The 12,340-nt window shown below is 36.0% G+C and overlaps 1 protein-coding gene across 2 annotated transcripts in view; it reads right to left on the reverse strand.

The window, feature by feature from the left end:
* Positions 1-336: 336 nt before the first annotated feature.
* The window catches only part of LOC110992513, a 38,848-nt gene continuing 26,844 nt past the window's right edge, over positions 337-12,340 (reverse strand). The window contains exons 10-19 of one of the 2 annotated variants that reach the window (XM_045631899.1): positions 12,101-12,236; positions 11,485-11,662; positions 8,241-10,951; positions 7,717-7,898; positions 7,058-7,108; positions 5,850-6,029; positions 5,138-5,264; positions 4,003-4,113; positions 3,435-3,881; positions 337-2,645 (exon numbers count right to left, since the gene is read on the reverse strand). In XM_045631899.1, the coding sequence (XP_045487855.1) occupies positions 2,320-2,645; positions 3,435-3,881; positions 4,003-4,113; positions 5,138-5,264; positions 5,850-6,029; positions 7,058-7,108; positions 7,717-7,898; positions 8,241-10,951; positions 11,485-11,662; positions 12,101-12,236 (4,449 nt within the window). In that variant the 3' untranslated portion in view covers positions 337-2,319. The remainder of the gene's footprint in view (positions 2,646-3,434; positions 3,882-4,002; positions 4,114-5,137; positions 5,265-5,849; positions 6,030-7,057; positions 7,109-7,716; positions 7,899-8,240; positions 10,952-11,484; positions 11,663-12,100; positions 12,237-12,340) is intronic. The other variant, XM_045631900.1, reaches the window with a different exon arrangement.

Consider the following 12,340-nt stretch of genomic DNA (forward strand, 5'->3'; position numbering starts at 1 on the left):
TATAGGATATAGCTTGTCGTAGAAGATAACAGCTTCGATAGTAGTATATGTGTTCATGGGTTAAAAAACAGCTTTCTTATAATTTAGTGTTTTGTGATATTTTGAAGGAATAGTTGTTTAAAGATTTCTAAGTAAATGTAAAAGAATCCTATAATTCCAAGCTTGCATCCATATCTATCAATTTTAAGAAACACAAATTGGTATCGGCAAGACTTAGTCTTCTTTAAAGTTCTTTATTGAGATACTTTCGTACCAGCCGTCGAAGACACAGAATCGATAAACGACCAACTTTTGTATAGTAAATAATTTATCTTGGATAGAAATAAAAGCACACCCTATATCATTATTACTTTATTTTCCATATAAATACTATAAGACTCGACATGTCACAATATGAAAAGACATCGAATGCGTTCATATTCACTTCCATTCATTTTAAAAATAACAACGTTCAACCAATAAATATCGTAATTTTTGACAAATCATTCAAATAAAAACATTAATGTAAACGTGATCTACAACAATTAGCTGAAATTTCTAATCGTATAAAGAACTATTTAAAAAATCTAAATACACAGATCTTAACTTACGCTACGTCAAATGCTAGAACTCTTATTTTGAGACTCGGTTTTATTAATCGGCAAATCTCAGTGTGTCATGTAAGTGACGAAGAATACAAATTTCGTGACAGCGCTAAGTATGACTCCGGTATGTCAAAAACATGTCTAATGCGTTAGCTGCATACTTAAGGTATCTACTTAAACTTCTTGAATATCAGCTTAGCAGTAGTTGAAAATTCAAATTTCCAAAACTAAGTCTCAAAACACGAATTCTAGAACTCTAGGCTCTAATTTCAAAACTAATTATTCCTACTTGCAATTACAACAAAATGAACATCTATACTTATTTACATCTGTACATTAACGAAATATCGTAAAAAGAATAACCGCGTAGAATAAAATTTCAATACTTAAAAATCATTTAAAATAATATTTACAAAAAATTAAATCGCGTCGATATGAAAATGAAGGATTGCACGAGAGGTTCAAATGGACGTATCGAGTGCGTACACACACATGCACACGCGGTGACGTCGTATTGCCAGTGAAAAAAAATCGAGTATTAAAATGAGAAATTTTGTATGGCAATAGATTTCAGCCACCGATCGCTTCGTACGCCTTTCACACTATTTAAATATACTTATCTAACAATTGGCCTTTCATCAGAAGTTGAGAGCGCGCTTTCCGATCCTAACACTATGAGATTCATTTGACTGTGCGATTTACTTGTGCGGTTATGGCCGTGAGAGTATTGTATTTAAAAATCACTAGATCTATGAGACAATGAGAAATTCGGATCGCACCTTCACAACACCCGAAACCGATGGAAGATTGTGCGATATAAACGCGCATTTGGCAAAATTTATCGTCCACTAACTAAACTATATTACGTATCTAGCAAGTAGTCTGACGGAGTATAAAATTTGGCTCCGTTCAATCACAACGCCTTTGACTCAAAAGCCAAATTTAAGATTCTCTCAAATATTTTATTTAGTTTTAAAAAGGAAAGAAGAATTAAAAAAATTTGAAAATAAAGTATATAGACTAAGCTTCTTAAAAATCAAATCAGATTTACTGTTAAAACACTAATTGTCTCTTTCTATCACAGCGTAAACACTATTGACAGAAAGAGACCGAGAGATATTAGTTGCGTTTTTTATGAAGGAAAAGTTTGTACGTTATCGTATACGTTACGTACAGGCGTTGTGATTAACGTTGAACGGATTATAGGCCGTAGTATAGGCTATAAAGCATTAAACTATATCTACAATTGAATTCACGGATTTTGTACCATTGTTCTGTTCACTGGGCGTTGTTTAGAGATATGTTCATCTTCAGTATACGCTACTTTTGAATTGGCTAATTGACTGTAAATTTTCTGATTTATCGCAATTACTGATAAAAACATATGATGTAAACAATTCTAGATATCTGCACTTTCATATTCTTAATGTTTTATTTCACTTCCTAATTTTTGATTCTAGCCGGAAAGTATTACCTAGACATGAGATTTTTAAAACTTTACCTTATTTTATTAGGTAAGAAAGCAAGAAATGCTTTTTATATTTAATTACTTTAATGACACATCCGGTCATGTCTTTTATAAGCGCTTAATTTTATAAACATACTATAAGCCTCAAATAGCAACTGAATCTATCTAATCTGATGTCTTTGTTTCTCAAGACAACTTTTAACTAATTGACGTTTATAGTACATTTATAAATAACCACTATTAAGACATAACTTTTTATCATAGCTTTTATGAGATATTCGAAGTCGGTTTTCGTTCCAACGTTGCCTTGGAACTGCTCTCAATACCGGAATCTTCATCGCCGCTATCCAAAACCGTTCCCTCCCCTTTAACAGGCTCAACTTTTTCCGGTTTTTCCTCTATTTTCATATCCGGATTATCCGTTGTCTCGGGTTCCGTTTCCACGTTTTCGTTGTCGGTTAAGACAATGTTTTTGGGGTCGGCTGTGGATTTGCAAGTTGACTTTCCGAATGTCGAGAAAGTTGGTTCCGGCATTGGATCATCGCGTTTGATTAACGGGAGAGACATCATGATGGGGGTTTCGTCCGTCATCACTGGAAATATAGGATAAAGACTAAATCAGCACTCTTTCATCTCTTTCCGTCACATTATGTTTACGCTATGATGAAAAGAGACAAAAGAGGACTATAGTTATAAATAGTGCGATTCGGTTTTTAGTTATTGAACTGTAAAATCTATATGAAACACTTATTATCTATACTCTGATTTTTAATTTCGTAGAATTTTGACAGCTATTTTTCGACATGTCAGAGATTACAAACATTTTTTACAAAATGCACAAGTAAAACTAACATTTTTTTTAATGTTAACTAAACCTGGAATAAGAGGCAGTGATGCCAGCTAAGGAATAAAATAAATTTAAAGAAGTAGAAGAAGAAAATAATTTATTCATGTGGGTAACATAATGTACACCTATGAACGTCAAAGGAAATATACATTAAATGCTTCTAATTTTACATTTACTTCAAATCAAGGGCGTAAAACTGAAGAGAAGATCTGGCAATAAACTCTCCGCCACTCTTTTTAATTATATTATTCGTAATATTGAAATATTTGTTGTTTAGTATTAGGTCACTTGAGTAAGTAAATATTTAGATTTATCTTTTTGTAGGTAAAAGATAAAAAAATACGTAGCATTTTATTATCATGGATGGTTAAATGTATCGCATTTTCGGTGGAAAACATTTTTTAGTAACACATACAATGTCAAAATTCTACGGAATGAAAAATCTGAGTTTATATATATAATCCTTTGCGTCATACAAATGGATCAGAAGAAAGCGAGCATGGAAGTCATCACTAAATATTTGAATATGACTTACCTAACGGAGTAACGGGTTCCGGACGTTTCGGCTTTTCAAGTACAAAATTAAACACCCTGTTGTGCTTCGGCGAGGGGAGATGGGGGCTGGGGGGTAAATCCAGCTTCAGCTTATCCCTTGTATGTCTCAGCCCACCCAGTTCTCCCCCCGGAGAACTCGGGCTGACCGATTCACTGGAACTCGTACTGTCTGGCTTCCATTCATTTAAATCTTCTTCAATTGTGGGGGTGATGTCTACGCCTGAATCTGGGGTCGTTAGGTCTAAAGATGTTTTGGGGATAGTGAGGGGGGGATCGAGGGGGGGCAAGGGCGACGGAGGGGGAAAGTCGTTTTCGGGTAGTAAGGATTGCTTGAGATGCATCCCGGGAAAGAATTGGCTCGTTGTGGATAGTACCCCTAATTCAAAAGGCCGCGCTGTTGAAGTTATGTAGAAGTCTTCGTCGTAGTCTGTAAATGTTAGATTCTGTTTTAGGCGTTGACCTAAATGCTTATGAGTGCGCCTCTCAAGGAAATCATTAAATTCACAAGCCTTAAGTTTGTATATATAGTAAGTTACTTGATTGCTTACCAGCTCCAAAGGCGATTCCAGCTCTAAGAGGATACATGTCAAAGGGACTCGGCCCTCCATACAGCTGTCCGTAACCAACTTCCGCTTCTTCTGCGCTACGTGGATCCCATTCTACAATATCATACATGGGTTTTTAGGGGGTGTTCAAGTATAACGTAGCAAATTTGGAGGGGGAGCCTTTTTCCCGGGTAAAACATTACGATGCGGGGCGGGGATCGAATTATGCGGTATTGTGAATATTATTTTCGACTTTCTGATACTTTGCACTACATAAATAGGAATTTTTAGGTTTAATGAGTCACTGGGTGGTGACGAAATGTTTTGCTATTGAGTACAGCAAAACGGTACGGCACGTCACATGGGGGGGGGGGGGGTCAAAATTCTCAATTTTACATGACAATACGTCTTGAACGCTTCCTTACTTTGAATAACTTGTTTTGATGTTGACAACATTTTACGTTACTATTTCGTCATTATAGTTAGGCAGTAGCTTAATACTTGAGAAAGGAAATTTAAAGTATAATTAATGTGAATAAATGAAATGACGCATAGCAAATAAGAAAAATAGGCATTTCAAACTGAAAAGCTTATGTTAAATATAAACTTTTAATTCTAAATTTACTATATTTTCGACCTTAATACCATTCTCTATGCATTTAAACAAAGGCTTACAAAAAGCTGCAATTCAAGTTACGATGTACAGGAAAATTTTTATGATATTAAGTCATGTTAAATATGCTCATTTAAATACATAAAAAAAGTTTATGTAACGTCAGGGAGTCCTAACCCGAGTCCTGATATTAAGTGATATCGCCGACCGTAGAAACTCAAATTGCTAGTGGGAACGTATACGTTGCCGGCCTTTTAAGAATTGTCGAAACAGCCGAAATACTTCAGCAGACAATTGGTTCCAAATGGTGGTGGTGCACGACAAAAACTGACTTAAAAACCGCTCAATTGTGGAACGACGTATGTCAACTGGATTCGGGTGGAATTTCATATTCTGCTTCCGTTGGTAATCAAACTGGGTATTAAATGCGGTAGAAGATACAGGTAGAAAGCGACTGGTCGTCGCCGATTCGAATCGCTCTTCATTGAATACGTTGAAGTGGAAGGTAAGTGGAACCATACATACCGCAATAAGTGGAGAGATCGGGTAAATAGTGCGCGGGTGAATCAACGTCCAGATCGCTCGCTTCGCGCGGGTACTCGTATACGCAATGGTACTTTTGACGCTTGAACACTACGCGTTTTTTACCATCCTGGAATTGTATATCACCAATAAATCATTTATCTTTATTTATAAACAGATTTTTGTTTTTGTATGTTTGAACTTTTTAAAACTTCCCAATTTCAAAAAAATCTTTAGAATGCTACATTACCAATGCTATGTAGTTTATTATTTTTAAAATATTTGTTTCAAAAGTAGTTGAAAAATCTTCCAACCCAGCAAAGCTGAGACAGGCTTGTTCTTAGTATCAATAATTCTCATTTAGAATCTGTTTTGACACTTATTTTACTAAGATAGTGAGTGAATAAAGTTTATCAGGACGTCAAATCATGTTTCGTTAACCAGTACAAGCATTTAAAGTAAGACATACTTCGTTTCCGCAGTTAGACGCATATTTGATATACAAACATTATAATTATTTAATATTATACCATATTTATGAGAATTTTATCTTGACAGAGTAGACAGCCGATGTTTGGGCAGTCTTATTTAAATTATAATAGTTTTAATAAGCTTGCAAAGGCACGAGAAAACAAAATTGTTTGGCGACACATGATGAAAGCTAAGCATGAAGTCTACGTAAACTTATCGCTTATTAAATAGTTTTTTGACTCACCGCTGGTTGCTCTAGACTTCTAAGCGAAGATTTAGCTGGCGCCGCGCGGCAGTCCCACGAAGACGGCACAAATTCCACCTCATCACCTTCCGACCCTGAACCGGAATCTCCAGATCCAACAGACGACGCCTCATGAGTAGATTCTGCCTCAGCTCGGCTTGGCTGACTGTTATCGCGTTGCTGTTATAAAATATGAAGTTTTAATAGTCTGTTCGAAGTATATTGAGACGCTATGGGTAGAATTCAAAGATTTTCTCTCTGAATTTTACCTTAGACTATGATGTGATTAGCACAAATGAGTTATTGCAGCCAAAGATGAGATGAGGTTGCTATTTAAAATACTTGCAATTATAAGAATGTTTTTTTTAAATATGATAATGACGATGATTGTCTGAAAGGCAACATATATTTATATAACATAAAATATATACAACAGTGAGCATGCAACAAGCTAAGCAAGCAACATGAAGAGCAGTACATGTACGAGTATCTACACGATTTTATACCCAGGGAGAAAGAATTTTAGAACGCTGGAGTTTCGCATACTCCCCATTGTTGGGCATGGTACAAAGAATTTGACTAATATAAATAAGAGGTGAAACGGATATTTTGCCGGACACCGAATACCGAATAATCGTAAATTTCATCATAATTTTCTTAGTGCGGTATCAGTATTAATTTTTTCTGTTATTAGGTAAATATTAATTATCCCCTATGTGAAATTTACTCCTTTCCATCGTGGTATTTATTTGAAATCCTGTAGCTGGCCGTATAAGTTGTTTATCCGGTTTTTGGCCGGATTTAAAATTTGAGCCGAATAGGCCGGTCACCGGATAGTTACCGAACACCCGTTTCATCTCTAATATAATATATACATCCCTGTTACCAGCGATTTTGCATTGTATAAAGCATTATGGACCTGTGATTCAGTAATAAATTCACTTTAACATAATTAATCAAACTAACTAGGTACAGTGCACTTAGGCCTTTTTTGTCATAAAGACATGAATAATTAATATTAAAATGTTTATAACAGCGAAAAATTTATCTGGGAAATTCTAGTATCCCTTCAGAAAACCTTATTTAATTAAAAATGGCGATACATATTTAAATTAAGAGAATTGAGAGTTTTTCTCTCATTCATTATCGAAAATTCAAAATATTCGTGCCCCAAATAAATTGATCGCCGATAAAAAGGTGACACTCACGTGTTGGAAATGCGTGTTCGGCACAAGGGCTGTCTCGTGTCCGTCTCCGTCCTATCACACGACACATGCAAGCACACCGACACCAAATATGTACCGTCACCAAATATTTAGCAAACAATTATGCTTTTTAGTTAAAGATTCAATAAATTATTGAATTTTGTTTACGTAATTTATAGTATGCGCATATACGCCTTGGTATACGCGCACGGCATAAACTACATGCCTTTGTTATTAATCGAAATACTTTAATCCTGAGCTTGTAGATAAAATGAAAGTATGAGAAATGATTTAAAATTATACAATTTTCTGCAATAATTTAAACAAATTGGCAATATAATTACCGTTTCAGCAAAAATAAATCGGCTGTATATACATGTATGTCAACATTGCAAAACTGAAGTTGTAGGGAGAGAGTTATTTATTTCACACACTAATATTTGAAAACGGTACATTAATAAAAGGGCTTAACTATGTGGGATTATTAAATGTAATTAAACCAGTCTGAAAATTGTTGGGTTTCTATTTCAAGATGTTTATTAAAACAGTTCGGGGGAGGTTATTTCTAGCAAAAAGACAAAACACATTACAGAGCGCTAGGCGCCATATGCAAAAAGCATTCAAAATAAAACCCTTAAAATATCATTCACCTTGAAACTTACCTTCCATATAAATTCCCCACTAGACGAATTAGTAGAATGTGAGTCTGTATCGCTATCCCACTCTTTCAATAGCTCGGAGGGCTTGTCTTTGTCCGTAGTGCTGTCTCGCTCGCACTCGGGGGATGTTGGTTCAGTTGGTGATTCTTGTGTGAAAGAGGTACTCATTATTTCTGTTCCTGGGCCTGAAATTATTGATAAATTGGTATCACAATATCACAGTAGCGATTATTATATACTTTATAATATTTTAATTAATTTTCTAATCTCGAGATTATAGAAAGGACAATGTATGTATTTCTGTAACAAAATAATATGTACTTATAAGATAATCTAGAAAGTCTTAAATTTTATAAAATTTTATCAACAAGTGTTTAAACAATTAAAAACAAAAAAATATAATCGTGTACTAGTTCACATACATAAAAAATACATTATGGAGGCAAAGGGGCAAGGCAAGCAAAATACCATAAAGATTTGACTATTTAAAAACTACATTTCAACTATGATATTTCGAAAGAAATTACCTGTGAATCTTATATCACTGAGGAGTGGAAAGTACGCATCAAGCTGACAAAAATTCTTTTCATTTTGCAAAAAATCCTGAGTGACATCTGCTACTTTTTCTTCGCTTTCTTTTTGGATTTTCATCTGATCCGAGACATCTTTCGTTGGACTTTTGGATTCTGAAACATGTCTTGTTTCATTTTTGGTGCCTTTCGGTTCATGTGCTTCGTTGTCATCGACATTACTCTCTAAAAGTTCTTCAAAAGTTTCGCTTATAAAATTTACGGTTGCGAATACTTGGTTGCTTCCGTTACATTTGGCTGCCTCACTTGGTTCCTCTTCAGCGTCTTTCATAAAACTTTTCTCCAGAATGTTGTTTGATAAATTCACATTCTCGATGTCTTCATCTGCTTTAGATCCACTTAAATCTTCTCCGAGTGAATCTAAAGCCTCATCTTTATTGATCTTAGATAAAACCGGGCTTTCAGTGATTATAATTGAATGCGGCTGTTCATTTTCATCTAAATCCAAAGTCACAAAACCATCGTGATTATCTCGGTCAGGCGAATCCCTAAAACTTGCAAACGAAGGATTTATAATGACTGACTGTTCTTGGCAAAGTTTACTCGTTGAAGGTGTAATGTCTCTATTCAAAAAGCTATTTATCGCGTGTTCACTCGTCGTCCTCTCACTGCTGAGTAGCATTGAACTAGCATCGATTAGGGATAGTAAGTCTTGTGGGCGATTTCTAGCGAATGCCTCGAAGTTCTGAAACCCCTCTGACCCAACGCCGCTTTCATAGCTTCGAGACGTATCCAAAGATTGCATATCCTGTGGTTTTGAAGATGCAGAATTTTCAAAATCAGAATAAGAGATAGTTTTCTTAGATACAGGCAAACTATCGTTGGTGTTCTGACTAAGATGATTGTCTCTATCAGAATTTTCACCGTTAGAGCTTACACGTTCGCTACTAGTTTTAGAGATATCTTGTGGTCTTATTTCCGCAGATTGGATGAATGATTGAAAGTTTATCAGACTAAGGCTTGATTCAGAATTATCTGCTTTTGTTTCTGAGTCTTTTAACGGGACAGAATAGCTTGACGTTACTTGCTGATCTTTGCTTTTACTATACGATCTCTCTTGTGGCTTCGTTTCGGCTGAATCTAGGAATGATTGAAATGATTTTAAACTAATATCATCGTCCACAGCGTTGACTATATTATTTTTTTCCTTGTTGGCTTTTTTGTGAGCGTTCGATATATCTTGCGGCCGCATTTCCACCGACATAATAAAAGAATCAGTGTTTTTTGAACTGTCATCGTTAGTGTAATAATTCAAAATTTCTTCTTTGGGACTAATTGCATTGTTATCACTATTTGAATTTTGTGGTCTAATTTCAGCTGATTGCTGAAATAAATTAAAATTTTTCGAACTAACTTCACTCGTTTCGGGGACCTCAGAATTATTATAGTTTATTTTAGACGTATCTAAATATGCGACCACTTCTGTATTGTTGGACATTTCTTGCTGCACTGCTGAAAGTATAGAATCTTCAAAATTAGATACACTATCACTTATTCCACTTTTATCATCGCTTATTCGAGTGGTCATCAAAAACGGATCGCCCATATGATTCACGCCTGTCTCTTTGATGTTATTAGGCGAAACTTCATTTAAAAAAGATGAAGTTATAGCACTTATTTCAGCGTCTTCATCGTTTAACTTCGTTAAGGTACACGGAACCACTTCTCCCATATTATCATCCGCATCGGTCACCGGAGTGCTAGTCATGGCATTTATGACATCTTTGAAATTAATATTGGAACAATCGTTAAGTACAGGATAAATTACATCTTTATCATGATCCTCGAAAGTTATTTCTACACTATCCATTTTATTGAGTTTCGGTATAGTGACTACATCCGGTGAATCAAACGCGTAAATTTTATCCTCAGCTTTAGTCAGTGGAGTGACGTTTATTACATCGCTCATCGGTGATCTCCTAACTAATTCCGGCTGCGGTAACTTCCACGTATCGTCGAAGGCAGAAGCGAGTTCGGTGGTGCAGTTCGAAAACGAAGGCATTCCGGATCCAAGCGTGCCGTAAGCTAAATCTTTAGTTTGAGTATTTTTCGTCGAATCGTTGAGATCCGATTTGGTGTTAGCGGATGGCGTCGTCTTCACTTTGGTATAAGTGTAATTATCGTTAGCGGTGATGGAATCCGGAGAGAACGTCTCGCAGAGTTCAGACTTGCTATCGTGGACGATGTAAGTGGAGCAGTGGCTGAGCTCTTTATCGTCTTCGTTGTGAGTGAGAGTATCCTCGCTTTCGCTCTTATCTCTATCCGGTTCCGCAAAATCGAGAGGCAGATCGGGATCCATAGCCAAGTCGTCGAAGTTCTCCTCGACGTTATAAAGTGTGTCGTTCGAACACCACGAGTCGATGCTTGTCGCCTTCGACAAGCACTGGGTTTCGGATGGTTTTGATGATTTGGCGTCTGTGGGGACTGTCGCCTTGGACAGAGTGGACACGGCTGCGTGCAGATCTGAGGGAGCGGACGTCTCAGTCGTCGGACTGAGAAGAAACGGGGACACTTGAGATATTCTTTCACAGTTTGATTCTTTTTCCGCGTCGCATATAGTGTAGGTCTTGTCGGCGTCCGGAGATGCCGTTTCTTCGGGAACTTTCTTTAACGGACTTCCGTTTAAACTGTCGGCGCTCATGGTGATTCTGTAAGAATTTGATAAATTATGGATACTGCTGATTCTGTTTTACATGTAATTCATGAAAGACGTGTTTCTCTCACTGATCCGCATCACAAACTAAAGCTTACAACCTCACCATATGGCCCTTTGAGCCGGATTTGACCTATGGATATAGTCAACGACCTCACCAAAAGATTATTTTTTTTTTCTATATACATGTGTCTTCACTAAGACATCATGGAACATTACCATCTAGCCTAACTTAAGACTAATAAGTAATTTAAGTCTAACCTAATTTACTAAAAAGGATTATTATATAAGTGAGTGTCCAATAACACTACTTACAGTCTCTATTAAAGGGAAGAAGACACTCTGTTCTTGTGTTCTATTTTGCAGACACTCTTTAGCACTTGATATTTACGTACATTATCACTAAATCACTAGTTCAAATGGTTTTGTCCCACCAAAAGATACAAAATTATTATTTTAATAATGAATGAAGAACTTTCAAAACCACTTTAAAACTAACGGTTTCTGTATAAAGAAAAAAATACTTACTCCTTGCTGACATCTCGTTGCAAAGTGTATGTGCCATTAGAGTGTATGGTGTATGTCGAATGTTGTGATTGCTGAGTGGCACTGGCCAGTCCCGTTGGTAATTCTGTCACTTCGTCTGTGGAATTGTTGGCTGGTTCTGGATAACTTTCAGACGATTCTGTGCGTACTGAGGTGTTCCCTGCGAGGATAAAATTATTACAAAAATTGTTAAAAGGTATCATATTAATTAACACCTAAAGACAGGAAAAGTCAAAAAAATGTTTATTTGGAAATTTTAGTTCTAGTCTTTGGTTGGTGCGCCAATTTTGATGAAATTCTTAAACTTCTAGACTAGAACAATGAATATAAAACAAATTTCAGGCACTACACCACCATTTTCTTGCCAGCATACTGGAACAATTCGGAATTTTAGAGGAAACCCATTTTTAACTTGTTTTCTAGAATTTTCTTTTATTAACATAACTGTTTCACCGTGACCACGCACGCTATAAAGCACGCAAAACGGGAAAAATTTTAAATGATGTAAAATAAGTATAAGTATATACATAGATTTAATCCGTGAACAAAATGTTTTCTATAATTGTTTTTTAGAAATTTACAAAAGTATTATATTTACAATTATCATCATTTTCATAAGCGATGAGCTGGTGTCCCGTTTCTTCAGCAATTGGACTGAGAGCTCCATACGTCACTAACAACTCAGGCGGAGGAGGCAATTCAGTCCACGAACTAGCGGGTTCAATACCTGCCACCTGAAATAAGAAATTAACTTAAGAATGGCTTCGACAGTTTAGGCATTGAATATCTCAGCACATATATACGTTAAACGATATTTAAAAATCACTTATCAGCCATT

The sequence above is a fragment of the Pieris rapae genome, chromosome 17 (assembly GCF_905147795.1).
Source record: "Pieris rapae chromosome 17, ilPieRapa1.1, whole genome shotgun sequence".
In the NCBI taxonomy this organism is placed as follows: domain Eukaryota; kingdom Metazoa; phylum Arthropoda; class Insecta; order Lepidoptera; family Pieridae; genus Pieris; species Pieris rapae.